This window comes from Asterias amurensis, chromosome 9 (assembly GCF_032118995.1).
Source record: "Asterias amurensis chromosome 9, ASM3211899v1".
Classification (NCBI taxonomy): Eukaryota; Metazoa; Echinodermata; class Asteroidea; order Forcipulatida; family Asteriidae; genus Asterias; species Asterias amurensis.
In genome coordinates, this window is record NC_092656.1 from 1,114,332 (window position 1) to 1,130,440 (window position 16,109).

The 16,109-nt window shown below is 37.9% G+C and overlaps 2 protein-coding genes across 2 annotated transcripts; one reads left to right on the top strand and one right to left on the bottom strand.

Annotated features, from left to right (window-relative positions):
• Positions 1–786: 786 nt before the first annotated feature.
• On the bottom strand, positions 787–10,751 carry LOC139942097 (enhancer of mRNA-decapping protein 3-like). The gene is made up of 7 exons (XM_071938789.1): positions 10,599–10,751; positions 9,374–9,571; positions 8,262–8,671; positions 7,606–7,941; positions 6,486–6,639; positions 4,307–4,500; positions 787–3,969 (listed from the first exon to the last, which is right to left on the bottom strand). The coding sequence occupies exons 2-7, from the start codon at positions 9,538–9,540 to the stop codon at positions 3,641–3,643; spliced, it is 1,590 nt and encodes a 529-aa protein (XP_071794890.1). The 5' UTR covers positions 9,541–9,571; positions 10,599–10,751; the 3' UTR covers positions 787–3,640.
• A 176-nt stretch (positions 10,752–10,927) lies between these two features.
• Positions 10,928–15,980, top strand: LOC139941472 (6-pyruvoyl tetrahydrobiopterin synthase-like). Its single transcript, XM_071937993.1, has 5 exons — positions 10,928–11,462; positions 12,276–12,355; positions 12,668–12,690; positions 13,140–13,196; positions 13,957–15,980. Exons 1-5 carry the CDS (start codon positions 11,377–11,379, stop codon positions 14,152–14,154), a joined length of 444 nt encoding a protein of 147 aa, XP_071794094.1. The 5' UTR covers positions 10,928–11,376; the 3' UTR covers positions 14,155–15,980.
• The last annotated feature ends 129 nt before the right edge of the window (positions 15,981–16,109 follow it).

The window sequence follows — 16,109 nt, forward strand, 5'->3', positions numbered from 1 at the left end:
TTGATGTCGAAAACCTTTCAAGTAAACTAATTAGTAAATTAAAAAGATTGATTGATTCATAACAATCTAATAAAATAAAAAAATCAATTATAATTTCATAACAAAGCCAGTTATCTACATAAATATTTCAGTAATTATCAAAATAAAAAATAATGCCCCCCCCCCCCCCTTCAATGACAATTTGTAGGCCCACCCATCTCTCAATTCGCAGGAAGATGTTTTTTGTTTTGTTTTTGGTGGTGGGGAGGAGGGGTATATTTTCTGTACAAGAAAATGCATTTTGTAAACATTGGGGGGGGGGGGTTCCCTCTGTCCCCACATGGACATGATATATCCTGCGACTCCTTTACACAAAATATTCTCGAGAACTGTTTCATTGTGGTAGGCCTTTGAAAGCATTTTATTCAGCGATCTTGTAACACACAATGACGTAAAGGAAATCACAACTATTATCATGAAATCATTGATGAAGGAAACCTTCATAAACATATAAATGGACCTCTTCCAAACCCAATTGAAAATTAGTTTGATTCTTTTGGGTCTTAGAGCTTAAATGGATCAGTAAAATACAGTTCAATAAGTAGAGCTTGCACCTTTGCATGATGGGGGTAAAACAAAGGAGAAAGATTTGTGTAAATCCCAAGTTAACCTTTTTTATGAGATGTGAAGAGTCTGAGGCCGTGTCCAAGGGACTACAACTACTCTTGAGAGTTTTCAACAATTTGTTCTTATTATTGTATCAAAACTTCTCTTGTCAATGAAATGACAAGAGAAGTGACAAAATGACAACATGAAATGACAGAAGGCAACAATGCAAACCTGAGAATTACATCTTAAATACATGTACACAAGAAATGATACAAAGGCGTACAACTAAGGGTGGCAACTGCCAAATTTCTCAGTCAAAGTAATAAAAGACTGTAGCTGAAGCCTTTTATTATGCATCTGAAAGCAAACAAGGTAATGCATTAAGGGTGTTTTTTTTTTCATTATTCTTTTGCAAATTCTATGAACAATTGAGCCAAAATTTTCCCAGGTTTGTTGGACACACCAAGTGAGAATAGTGCATTCGATTTCATCACCAAACTCTTTCTAACTTAGGATTAATCTTAGGACTCAAAATGAGTTTAGTTCCGTATCAGAAGACGTTAGGACAACTTAAACCCATCCTAAGTTAGGACATGTTACTCGTCCTAACTCCTAACTCGAGATTAATCTTAGCGTTTCATGATATGGCTGCAGGTCTTTGACAATTACCAAACGTGTCCAGTGCCTTTAACCAAAGAATATATTATCAGTAACACCAATAAATGTCTCCTTTTCAAACGATAACATAAAATAACAGAAAATACATTTTCCATGGTTTGGTTTTCCTTAAAAAAATTAACTAAGATGTGTTTTTTTCTTCAATTATTTAAAAAACAGAAATGTTCATGGGGTAAATGTACTGTACATAAGTTCTCATATTGTATCCTTGTGATTCAAAGCTTATGAGGGGGAAATATCAATAGAAAAGTTACTGTACTTTTTCGAAATACACTGGTGTACCACCATCAATGGTGTACATCGTCATCAGTACAAAAAAATCTTTGTTCAAACACAAAGGTTATTAAACATTTCAAAATGTTCGCTAAATGAACAGGATAATTTACTTTATAAAGTGAAAACAACCTTCACATTTGTTCTTATAAAATACTTGATGTTTATCAAAACCATACATGTCATTTATGTAACCAAAAGTACCAAACCAGAAAGTATTTCCATGTTAAAAATATCTTCTCTTTATACTTAACTTAACTATCTTTATAAAACTGAGGTAAAATTGGATGTTAATTTTCTTTTCAACTTTTTGTTCTCTTTCAAGAAACACAAATATGTAGAAATTTCCAAGAGTTGTACGACTCATAACTCGGACTCAAGTCCAACTCCAGACACACTTTTGTGACTTAGACTGAAGACTCAGATTCCAAATCGAGAACTCGGATTTGGATTTGAGAAATAAGGTCATGAATACAGGCCCGATACTCCACAAAGGGCAACAGAGGCAACTGCTCCCACTGTCCATAGCCTTTGCCTTGGGTGCCCCTTGAAACTGTTCAAATACAAATTTGTAGGGAGATCGCCCATATAGGGCTGGATATATCAGTTGGTAGAGCGCCGGCACATTAATCCGTAGGTCATTGGTTCGAATCCCACTCTAGTCAATTCTTTGTTCAACCCCAAAAATCAAATAACAATTTATGATTTTCTCTCCATTACCAATGAGAATAAGCCTTGGTGCCCTTCTTTTTTCAAAATCGAAGCATCAGGCCTGCTAATACAACTCTCACTTTCCACAATGACATACAAAAACTTTCATTCATAAATTTCTTCACAACTTTTGTTTTGTGACAAGGTTGTAAGAAGTGCTTTTTCTTTCCTTTAAAGAAACCAAAAACATGTACAGTGTAAATGAGTTGTAGCTTAAAATTCTCCATACAGCAATAGTTAGGGGAATGATACTCTCTGAACAGGTATAAGGTTCAAACAGGAAGTTTAAAAAAAAAAGAACACTGTACAAACAAATATATTGACACTTTCCACCGTCCAACTGGAGGCTTTTGTACATGTACATCACTAGCATACAGAGCACTTGTTCTTTCTGTGCCAAAAACTTTTGTGACTATTTAACAGCAGTCATTCATTTTACAACTTTCTAAGAAGACAAAACAAAAAACAAGATGGAAACAAGAATTTGAGTCTTTCCTACACTTAAAGCTGGTTCACAAGTCACGCAAAATCCATAACAAGGCAACTATCCACAACACTGCTTATGTTTTCCAAATGCGGACATGGCTTTTTCACTTTTACAAATGACCCAAAGCTCTATAAGTTCTTACTTTATATACTAGCCTAAAAGATACATTTGTAGACATTTAAAGAAAAATAGTTCGCTGTCTTCACATAGAATTGTCAGTAATTCACAAACTGCATCATACTTGATGCATGGACTGTCAAGCAAAAGAAAATACTTATAATCTATATTCACAAGCTGCTTCTGAAAGCCGTTGTCAATCATTCTAATAAATTAAATGTAAGAGAAACTGACCGGGTAAATCATTTTGGGTTGAAAAAAGACAAATTGACTAAAGTGGTACTTGAAATTGCTTACCTCTGGAGCAATCCCACATTGAATATGGCAGTTTTCCTATTTCCTAAATCCCTGATAAAAGACATTGACAAAATAGGGAGACTGCCTAGATAGCTCAGTAAATTTTTCTTTTTTGAACCCATATTTTAATAATATTATGACAAATGGCAAACATTTAAAAACCACATCGTCTTTAACAATACACTGTAAAAAAATATTTTGTAACATTTGTTTGAAGTAAAACCAACAACATGTATGTCACTTTTTGGGTGGGGTGGGGGTTGCAAACGCTCATAAATCTGTGGAAATTAGGGCCATAAAAATAGGCCAAGGTTACCAGCCAAGAAACCATGTATTGTCCAACATGAATAACTGGAAACCACTTGTTTTTACTCGGTTCTTTTTTTTTGTCAAGCACTTGGTGTGATATTGGGCCCTGATTTTATCCGGTGAACACTTTCAAGTTGAATGATCTTTTGACGCAATTGCTGAATTTAAATTGCACCACATCTAACGATTGTGGAGGAGAACCACAAACTTATTTCTGAAGGGAGTAACGTAGTCAACACCGACCATGCTGAACACTTTACTTGGGATTCCAACATCGCAGAGATACAGCATACCAGTGTTGGTGTTATTGTACGACAGAGGTAGCGCTGTGATCACCGACCACTTACTCCTGACACTGTGGTCTAGGGTTGGGTCGATGGACAACACTGAGGCCTTGTTGTTGTCGACCCAGCTGACGATGCTCTTGTGCCATGGTTGCTTTGATAACAAGGTGTCGTAAGAGCTGTCCAGGGCGTTAATGATTACATCCTGAGGTGCTTCCGGTAAATCTAGTGTCACAAAATTAAAAGAAAATTTTTGACTACTTTTTCCACAGAGACATTGTGCATTCAGAGAATTAAATTTCCCTCAATGGCATATTTTAACATTTGTGATGCTCCAAGCCAAAAACTAGGCACTTCCTGCCAAAACTCTAAACTGGGTTTATCAGCACATCAAGCAATGAGAAGGAGAGCTTTAAAAACAACAACACTTATTTTAACTGTAAGTTTGTGCCAAACTGTGTGACATTGGCACTGTTTACGGTGTGTCACACTAGTGAACATTTAAACAGTGGTCATTTACAAAATCAGACAGGGACAAAATAGATTCATCATTTGATCTCACCTTTAATACTTGTGACGTGGAATCCACCAGTCTCTTTGAATAACCGGAGCTCTGTCATCAGCACGTCAGGCATCTTGGCAAAGTTAGGAATGAAAAGACTGACGTTGGCGTTGTGATTGGCCAAGTGGCGGGCGCAGTTGATACCCTGAGCACCCTGGAGGTGTGGACCGCAGACCACTAAAATAGACGGTGGGCTGTGTTCCAGGGAAAACAAAAATCAAAAACAGAGTTATTAAGTAAATGGTTGTGTCTGTGCATAAAAGGCAGGCCTTGAAATAACCCATGGCATCCACATCAATTTCTGTGGTGCCTTGTGCTTTTGCTGTGGTGCCCTTTGCAAAATATCACTACAAATTTACTATATCCTCATAGAATTGCCCCTTAACAGACGAAAATGGATGCGTCCCTTCAAAAACGAAATTCAAGACCTTAAAGATGCTATGTCAGATTTTTTGCCGATTTGACAAAAAAATGTTGATTTAAAATTCAATAGGTATTTTGATGGGGGTCGAGAAAGTAACAAGCTTTCATTTGAGCCATTTTTGAAATCCGCCAATTACTAGTAGCAGTGAAATAAAGTGCCCAAAATTAGTTTTTGTAGGGATCCCGACAATATATCACGTGACCAATTCTTATGTGTTTTATAAGAAACGTTTTAAATTTTTGTCATGGTTCCTGACCATTAAAAGTAAAAGTTAAACCTTTTTACGTTAGAGCGGGTGATACTCTTTGAAATACAATTCACTCTAAAAAATCTATTTTTTAATGTTTGGGGCCAAAAATCTGACATAGCATCTTTAAACGTCTTACCTAGATTTTGTAATTATGTGATGAGAGAGAATTAGTGAAAACACAAAGAAGTTTTTATGAACATCTGAGATAGATTCAGCAAGAAACAAAGCTTGTTTTTCATGCACTGCAGGTAAATGATACCTAGATTGTACACTGGCATCACAAAACGATTCCAAGCATCTCATCATCTGAAAACTTTTAAATGTTCGTTTTCTTGCTTCTGTGTTCTTTGTGATGAAGCTTTACATGCCTAGACCTGAGCCAACCAAAGACGGGCTAGATTTCACAAAGACTTAAAGTCACCTGGAAGTGGTATTTTTTCAAAATAAAGCTTTTGTCACTAATATATGTGTTTTGATGAGTGGAATGTGAATAAACAGTTAGCTAAGGTTTTGAAAAATCAGTTCTTATGTTATTTACAAATTTAAGAGTAGACCTCGACCCGAGAGGGCGCTGTTCGTGACGTCAATCGAGGCAGACTTTGCCTGTAATGCGTAGAGTAAACACAATTGCAAAGTACATGTACGGACCAAATCGTGAGTTTGTACGTTTTTTTCCGGCAATGCCGACCAGGTGTATTGCTGCTGAATGCAGAAAAACACTTTTTGACATGTACCAACTCACGACTTGGACGTACATGTACTTTGCACGTATGTTTACTATACGCATTGCAGGCAAAGTCTGCCTCGATTGATGTCACAAAAGGGGTAGGCGGAGTCAGCCCCCCAAACAACTTTATATATTTTTTTAAACATATAAATCGTGACAAACAATTACTACAAAAATTGTTTTATTGTTCGTAAGCATATACTCTTATGTTTGAAAGAACAAAAGATCTATTTCCAGGTGACTTTAAGATTGGTCTTAACTGCGAATAACCCCAGAACAGAGATATTGACAAAATAGGGAGACTGCCAACGTAGGGCTAGATAGCTCAGTTGGTAGAACACCAGCCTGTAATCCGGAGGTCGATGGTCAAAATCATGCTCAAGTAAATTTATTTCTTGTTCAACCTTCAACCCCAAATCAATCTTAATTGCTTAGCAAAGTATGACGCTACAACACAAATCACTTTGGTGATACTGACAACTCATCCTAAGATGAATTCTAGAGCTTTGTGAAACAGGCCCCTGGTTTGTTTTTGTCAACGACAATCTCACTCCTCGCAAATTCTGTAGTAGGTTTAAGGCCTGATCACACAGGCCTCGATAACAAAAACAAAACAAGAACGTTAAAAACGCACGCCCTCGATTGGTTGATTAAAGCGCAGGCGTATTATGCGTGGAGCAACTCAACCAACAGAATGCGTTCTCTTTGCGTCTTTATCGTACTCCTTATAGCTGCAGTGTGACTCAGCTTTAATGATGGGTTTGGGTTGTCAATGTACCTTGTTTTGCCACCGATGAGATGCAGAGCCATCCTAGCAATGCAAACACCTCCTGCCTCCAGTCTCCTCTCGGTAGTCAAGCCAAGCTTCTCAGCTGCTTGGAATAACCTCTGGATCACATCAACAGTCACAGCGGGAACAACCACACCAGACTCTGTTATATATTAAATCAAATACAACACACATACAAAATACAAATTTTTGTTTTATATATAAAATCAAATATTCAGTACAATTAAAAATTTATTTTCGAAATACAGGCCGAGGCATTTTGTAACTCAAGATCAAAACAAAAGTGGGAACAACTACACCAGATTCTGTTTTATATATAATCAAATATTCAGTACCAATTATAATTTATTTTAGAAACACAGGCCGAGGAATTTGTTAACCAAAGATCAAAACAATTTTGTTGGATAGACGCCATGTTTAACATGGTGCTTCTGGTTCATTGCAAGCACCCTTTACAAGAATTTTAACTTTTATTTTGTGCAAGCAGTACTCAAAAGAGCTTTCCCAAAAAAATCTTTGTTTTGAACACCAAAAGCAGTTCAACAAGCCGACAAATTGAACTTAGTTGAGCAAGTAAAGTGTGTAAAGCCTCCATGCCAGATAATCAACATCATTACTGATTGACTGCAACTAGAAATTGGGCCGCATGTCCAGGGCGCAATAGACCGATCCAGTAAGCTCCGCCCACAACGCACGTGTGAGCAAGAACACGTGGGGCTCCCCAATGCCTTTCTGCACAACTCTGCCGCGCGCGCCAATAATTGCGCACACATGTCGGACCTTATTTGTCAGACCTTCGTTGCGTTGTGATTGGTCAATACGCATTGGGGGCGGAGCTTAATGGATCGGTCTATTGCATTGTCCTTCAGGTGGGAAGTTAAGCCCTAGGTCCCATGTGCTAGGATTGGTAGTGCACATTAAAGAACCCAGAACACTTAAGCGTGTAAGAGTAGGAGTTAACCTTGGTGTTTCTGGTACATTGCAAGCACCTTTTACAAGACACAACTTTTATTTTGTGCAGGTATTTCTGCCCTGTTCCTTCCAGCTCACAAAAGATGAACGGAGAAAAACACCTTTTATAAATAAAGAAAAGAAAGAAGATCTTTACCTGAGGTATAAGAAGAGCACTTTACTTGCCCGTGCCCCTTATCATGAACAAACGTTGGAATGTTATCTAATATGATGTCCTCATCATGGGGGATATTCTTAGACTTCCTCTTGCCATCACCGCTAGACATCGTCGAGGCAAATTCTTCAAAAATAGCAGCCTTGTTAAAGGACTTCATGCTCTTGTCAAAGTCAAAGTCTGGGGAGAGGTATGACTCAACAGGAGCGCTGAAACACTCTGCGTTTCTTGCGTTGACTCCAGCACCTCGTCGCTGCTTCTGACCGCCTTCCACTTTGCGGGGAGATGACCTGACTTTCTGGTTGGGCTCAAAATTGCCTGAAAAATAAGCAAACTAACATAAGTTAAAGTAATTTGGATTTTGTTTCATGATGAGAAGCCCCTTTATTTTTTGTTCCATGATAACTTCAAAAATTACAAGCCGGCAGAATCCATCCATTTTTGTTTCATTGGTTGTTTGTTCGAATCTTAGCCAAGTAATATGCATGAGGATTATTTATTTTCTTTCAAAGAACTGTGGAAGGTACCGTGTCTACAGTACAATACACATGTTGGAGTAAGAGTAACACCAAATAATATTCTTTATTATACTAAACAACATTCATATTTGTAATCATCAAATTTTTTAAAAGTCTAACCTGAATGGTATCTTTGTCTCCTTCCTTTGTCCTCGTTGACCTCTCGTTCTTCTTCTGACCCTTGATCTCTGACCTCATCCTTCTGGACTCTCTGAAATGCCGAGTGATGACTGCCTGAGTATATTGCTGACTTATTACCTGAGCTGCTATGATTTGGGATGTCCTCTCTCTTGGTGGGTGTCCGGCTGTTTGAATTCCCTTGTTGACGCTCTTGTTTCTTGGGCGTTCTTTGTCCGCCTCCGTTAGTTTGTGGTTTGTTTTGTTTAGTATTGTTTGGGATACTGTTATAGCTGATGCTATTTGTGCCATTTCTTTGGGTCGAGTCCGTGTTGGGTTTGGATGTTATTCCTGTTGGGTCGTTTTCCTCGTCAAGAGATTTCAATATTGTTAAATCCCTGATGTCCGAAGCCCTGAAAAATGTTATTCATTAAGATATAAGAAATATTTTATTTATAGATACAACATTATTCCCAAATTCAAGATGACTATGTAAACTCCAGTGTGAACAAATTCAAACCCAGGTCTCGAAGTAACCCACAGCAATTGTGGTTGCTGCCCATTGAAGTGCCCCTTACCCGAGGAAAAATGCTGTGCCCCATTCAAGTGAGAAAACACTGGAGTGTTACACTGGCTATCATACTGGACTTGATAAATTATGCAGTGCTTAACACACTACGGTGTCTGAGTACAAAATACAAAGATTATTCTTCATCACCAATGCAAATTTAACATTTGTTATTGGTAGTTGTTATTATTATTGTTTTCCCACTTAGGTCAGTGAAATGGTCCCCTTACAGGATTTCGGTAACACCATGTAATGATTATCTCTAAATGAGTTGTTCAGTTGGGGTGGTTCTGAAAAGAACTGTAAGTTCTAACTCGACATTTCGATCAGTATGCTCTGAAAGTCTTCTGGAGAAAGCTTTCTAGTATCATGCAACTTTGTCCAGAAGCAATCAGAGCATACTGATCAAAACATCAAGTTGAAACCAACGGTTCTTTTCAGAACCACCCCAACTTATTTAGAGAATTATCATTACATGGTGTTACCGCAAACTTTTCTAGGGGCCTATATCGTATTTCTACCATGCAAAGTTTCAAATCCAACTTACAGGATTGTTATTTCTTGGACATCACATTGGGCGCCATTTCTAAACGTCTTCTTCAGTGAAATGGTCTGTTTGTCTTTGTTGACGTCTGTTACTACACCATGGATAGTACCAAGAGATTCACCACAGTCCAACGACAGCATGCACCCAACAAAGTTGATCTGATCCATTTTTAAATGAATGTCCTTCTCCTTTGATGCTCTTGAGTTTTGGTTTGTTGAAGAAAACAAACAGATTAGTAGGATTTGAAACTTAACAATATTCTTGTGACATGTTTACATCTACGTTTACATTTGTAACTCGGCAGGATCTTGAAATGAGGACGTTAAGCTGGTGGAGTGCTTGGTGGAGTGCAGATCGGACACAAAAGTGCTATCATAAACAAAAGTTGGAGAACTGAAAGTGCTAGAGAAAAGACAAATGGAACTCAATTGGTGCGGTGAACTAAACATAGTGCGAGTAAAAATACACCATGTACAGTTGCTATAATCTCCGTTCTATCTCAACTTCACAATCATTTCTTAAAACAGGTGGAACTTGTCTAGTTGCGATAACGTAACTAACCCTCCTCCGCCGGGAGGATGGTTACGTTATTGGTACGGAAAAGTTTCCGTATGGCGCCACCACTTTTTCATTTGAAATAAAATAATATAGTACCTAATTTACCTGATTGATATATCCCTTTTTGTAAAAATGAGTGAAAAAGTGGTGGCGCCATACGGAAAGTTATCCATCGCAACTAATACATGTTCCACATTTTAATCTCTGGCTCTGCGCACTATCTACCTGTACGGCCGTCTTTTTTTACATTATAAATAAAACTTTTTTAAATCTTGAATAATATTTTGTTACAATTATAGGGCCTAATTATTTTTAAAGTTCACTCACAAGATACTGTACTCCCTGTAGTGTACATTTAATTTTATTTTGTATTGCCTTTTCTTTTACAAAAAGGTCCAAGCTTCTACCTAACTACTACATCATGTACATAGTCCCCCACCCCCATCCCATTTGATAATGTAAATGTGCATACTCTTTCAGTCATATTATCACATCAGTACTGACTATATCTTAATAAAAACAAAATTTGACAAAAACAATAAACTTTCCAATTTGCCACTAAGTAAGACTAATAAACTAAAGTTCAAACAAATGTTCTTCTTTCTTAGTTTTCTTTGTTAATAAGTACATCATTCTTAATTCCCAAACACAAAGAATTGTCCATTACCTTTAATACACTCAGTTGATTTACAAATATAAAGTATTTCACATAAATATTTGCACTACTGACGACAACCACCAAGCTCAGAAATGATTGTTGCTTGTGTTTTTGTATGGAAAATTGCGTGTGATGTAGAAAAACAATTTGTACCCACCACACGCTTTGTAAAACTTGCTAAAACTACCATCGAGAAGTCAAGCTGCCAGGCCAATGGCGCTGTACAAGCATGAAAAATAGTTAGTCGTCAACGACCGTCAAAAAGAGTCACCAAGAACGGTTATGTGTTTGCACAAAGCCGAGTAATCAATTTGGTGACCTCCTTTTCTTTCTTCAGTATCGTCTGACCACGTCTGACGTTCATAAAATGACGGTTGTTTTCGCTGACAAGAAAGAGAGATTTCTTGCTGGTGCAAAAGTAAAAGTGTTGGGCCCAGATTTAGTGCGGACGCATCATCAAGTACACGTTACTTTGGATCGTTACCTCATCACAACAACAGCTTTCCACGAAAATTTGTGTAGTTGGCGTCAATTTGCAAGCGGTAAAAAAGCTGATAATTAATATTTGTTTAATTTTGAATATCAAAAATTGGTTTGGTAAACTGCATATGGCTCGATTCAACTTCTGCTGTTCACAGGCCAAACAAGGAGGGACTAAATTGCATGAAAACAAACTGAGTAATTCGTATCGTAGTTCACAGCTCACCGGCACAATCTTCAAGAAGTGCACCTCGTGCATGAAGGTATGATTTGAAATTAGCCAATACTAACGGTTCATTTACAAACCATGAATAACGTTGAGATGCAGTCAAAAGGAAGAGTAGTTTATGTGAGTAAAACGGAATCGTTCAGCGCCTGTCATCGGTTGCACTGGTGAGTATTCATTCATTATGTTGCCATTTAGTTAGAGTTTAGAATTAGACCCCACTGTCAAGTGTCAGTCACTCTGCTTGCAATGGTATTGGATAGTTAATTAAGGGCGTAAAAATTGGTGGCGACATGCAGAAAATTATCCCTAACAATTCTGACATTTGCAATTTAGTAGTACAAAGATGCAAAAGTCAGAATTGTTCAAAATTAGTACAGAGCCCCAGTTACGTCTGGGTGTCTAGATTGCCTTTGGTGTTTTGAATTGTTAATTTAATTTAGTTGCAATAATGTAAACCTCCTCCCGTCGGGACATGGGTTACATTATCGCAACTTGCGTTAATTTTGTTTTTACTAACATACAGTCGGTTTCAATAATTTATTTGACTTAAAAATAGTTTTGATTTCACAAAGAAAAGATTCATCTTTGAAATGAGTTGCCTTGCCACTCCGTACCGGTAATTAGTATTGTTGATTAAGAGTCACATTTTGATTTGCGCGAGCGGCCACTTTTTTCCCAACTGTGACACTACCGGCACTTAGCTTGGCAATGCTGTAGCAGTTAAGACTGATCCGTAGAAGTGGTGAGCCCACTTGTATTTATTACAGAGGCCACACATTCCATGGTCTCTGTTGCCCTGGTCTTGACCTTGGTGGCCTTGGTGCCCTTTTAAAAGTTTCCTGTAGCCTGACTTTAAGATTTTACAATGCAATGCAAACCTCAAGTGGCATTACCCTTCAAAGATGAGATTCCAGGCATATATATCTGTTAATTGAAAAGCTAATTTTCTGAATTGTTTTCTCCGTCTTATTTTGAAGTCCTTCCCTGAGTGATGAAGAAAATCTTGCCATATTTGGGAAATGTAACAACCCCAATGGTCATGGTCATAACTACAAAGGTTAGTAATTAATTGTAGCTTCAGTTTGTGTATATTTCTTTAACCTTAAACTTTGCCTACTTAGTACTTAAACACTGACAAACCCAAACGGCAGGCATCATGAAAGCACCCACAAAACCCATGTGTTACTACCAACGAATGACCAAACCTTTCCAGCTCGCTCAATGCCAAAGCATCACAGGATTGAGTTGTATTTTGATATACCATAAGTAAAAGAGCCAAACTTCATAGTGAGAAAAAGTATAAAATCCATTTTTTCAGTTATACATTTTCCCCTCAATAAGCATTTTATTTTATTTTGTTCATTTGCAGCCGAAGTCATTCTGAAAGGAAAGGTAAGAATTGTTTGGACAGTATTATTTTATTACACATCAAACACTTTAAGTGTTTGATGTACCACATTTTAGCCCCAATACATGTAACATGATGATTGATGAATAGGAAAGGAGGAGAAATGTTCAGTTTGAGATGTGGGAGGAAAACCCCCAAAGTAACCCAATTGGGTACAGACCTGAGAGTTATATGTAAGAACTAGAGGGCGCACAAGTGATGCTTCGTGCACAAACGCCACGGGACCGCAAGATGCAGGACCATCAGCTCTGGTCTGAGGTTGGATTTCGAACCAGGGCTCATAGAGTTAAAAGAAACCACTGGTCCAAGCTGATTCCTGCATTTTTGTAAATTTATCTTAAAGTTTAAATTCTAATTTCAAAATTCCATTGAGGGATCTAGATAAATGAATTGCAATCTTTTAATTCTTATTCTGTATGATTTATTTTGACAGGTTGATCCCATAACTGGCATGGTCATAAATCTGACGGATCTGAAACAATACATGAAAGTAAGATCAATATTTTGTTTTTGAAAGAATGAAGTTGCTCAATTAGCAGTTGTGTTGTCTTAATTTGTTTAAAGTTCATGCCAAAGTGGTTTTCATGAACCAGTGTGGGCTGTGCAGACAGAGGTAATCCAAGCACCCACAAAGTACCATGCTTTCTATGCTAGCCCTTGAAGGTATTTGTGGCAGTCTGTAGCACAAGTGTCTGCTATACCTTACGATTCTTTGCCCCCCCAAGTTACACCCTATTGTCAGTGTTGTAGCCACGGTGGGCGGTGCTGGGCGGGCCTGCCCAGGACTAACAATTTTTGCCCAGCACTCTGAGAAAAATACATTATGCTATGCTGCCCAGCACAGATTTCAAGTATTGTCCACTTTGCATTGATCTGAGACACAGCTAATGATGAGGAGTATCAAATGTCACAGAGAAAGAACACAATCAAAAGGCTATTCAACTTATTGCATAGCCCCATAACTCGAACAGTTTGGGAACCTGGCCCCACTTCAGCAATATTGGCCCCATAATTAAACTTGAATAATTTTGTTGATTCCCTTGCCCTCGGTAGACTCCCAACAAAATTGGACATATTGCCCACCACTAAAATTGGTCTAGCTACAACCGTGCCTATTGTCACCATCTTTTTCTCACATTGGTATAAATATCGTTTGAACCAGTGATGACGAAACCACTCCAATTAAAAATATGTTGGAGGATTTACCCCCATTTTATTGTTTTATTGATGATGCAATTGCTTCCTTTCAGACAGCTATCATGGACCCTCTAGACCACAAGAACATTGACAAGGACGTGCCATATTTTAAGGGAATCGTTAGCACGTCAGAAAACATCGCGATCTTCATCTGGGATCAGATGAAGATGCAGCTGCCTGATCCGGAACTTCTGTACGAGGTGAAACTTCATGAAACAGATAAAAACATTGTGTATTATCGAGGGGAATAGGCAGATGGGAGTGAGCGTTGTACGTATACCAAAGACTGAACTTTATTGAGTTTTAAACAAAGCATGAAATAATATAATGGCTTTACAGTCAAGTTGTCTGCTCAGTAAATGTTTTACATCTGAAAGAAAGGAAAATCTTGTTGAGCAGAAACAGGGTACCAGCCAAAAGTACATGTAATGTACATTGTTTGTGACTGGTTCCCTGCGAAGTTTTGCTTAGCAGCTTATATGCCCTACACTGAAAACACTGGCCTCTGGTTTACTACACATTTCTTTTGTCTGAATAACTGAAAGGAACACGTTGCCTTGGATCGGTCGAGTTGGTCTTTGAAAAGCGTTTGTAACTGTTTGTTATAAATGCATATGATTAGAAAGATATTTTAAAAGTAGAATATAATGATCAACACAACTATTACTCGAATTTGCGTGGTTTTCCTTTTACCTCGTTGACTAACACTGTTGGCTATTTATGGGAGTCACATTTTTGACTCCCAAAAATGGCCGACCGTGTTAGTTTGCAAAGTAAAAGGAAAACCACGCAATTTCGAGGCAATATGGTGTGGATCATTGTATTCTACTTTTAAATTATCTTTCTAACCATTGCATTTTATAACAAACGGTTACAAGCGCTTTTCAAAGACCAACCTCGACCGATCCAAGGCAACGTGTTCCTTTAGTAGATATAGAGGACTTCCTATCTTTAGTTTGGTGGTCCTGCAAATATTTGAAGCATTCCCACATATAGATAACAGCATTGTTAAGCCTTTACAGAAAGGGATGCGAGAAATAATTGTGTTGCTTTTAATTTTTTGATTGAATTTAGTGCCTGTTATTTATTTAGGATTTTGGATATATGAAAACACTATAGTCGGTGCATTGTTTGGTGCAGTACAACTTACTTTTTGAGTGTATATTTTGCCACTCTTTCTAAATGGAATTTGTAGTTCATCTGTTTTAATCACTGCCTCTGATTCACTTAAAAGTATTACTGTATATATTTATTATTATTACTATTAAATAGAGGTGAACTTGACTGAGAAATTAATTTTATTAAAAGGGTGGCTGCAGTTTTTTTTCTTTTTTCGTTTAAACGATTAAACATGACTTTTTAAACCTGAAATATTTTTTTATATTTTTGTTTAAACGCGCAAGTATTTTAAAAATGGTTTTCAAGAGATTAGGGGAACCCACCCCGCCCTTAGGGAGCCTTCATTTGCATAAACGCGACGTCATGTCGGTAACCTGAGCCGTCGGGGCCCCTTGGCTGTGTGCATATAGAGACATGTGCACTGTGTGGCCTGGTACCTAGGCGCGTGTAGTTAGGGACCAGACTCCTTTTGCCGACGATATGTTTGAATTCCCGACAGAATGTCGATGGTAGGGGGGCGGTAACTCTCCACAAAAGGGGGGGGGGCATGACTTATTCGCTAATTACGCAAGTCAGATATGTCGGGAATAAACAAAACACATTTTTTTGATGTTCAATACATATCAGAAATAAATGACAGCAAAATTAACTGTTTTATTTGAATTCACTGTAGCATCCCTTTAATTGTCATTCCACCACCTTTTTCATTAGACAATACTTCATATGAACCAGGGATGGTTTTTGACTCAGAGCTAGTCAGCGAGACCACTGAAATTTGACTGGTCCTCATGTGTGTTAGCTGGTATTTAGTGGCCAGTGGACCACTGATAAGGGAGTCGTACCCTCTATCTGTATTTTATGAGACGAGGAATAATAAATTCATTGCAATCAAATGAAGCTGTCGGGAAAAAAATGCATATCTCCCAATATGTTATTCTTTTAAGACAGGATATTTTGTAGAGCAAGGGAAAAATTAAAGAAATTTAAGGATTGTACCACGGTCAAAAGCTTGATAGATTATTTTGCAGGGGAGGGGGGTGGAGGCAATCAATCCACTCTGTTCTGTTGCCTGTGAGACCAGCAAGAT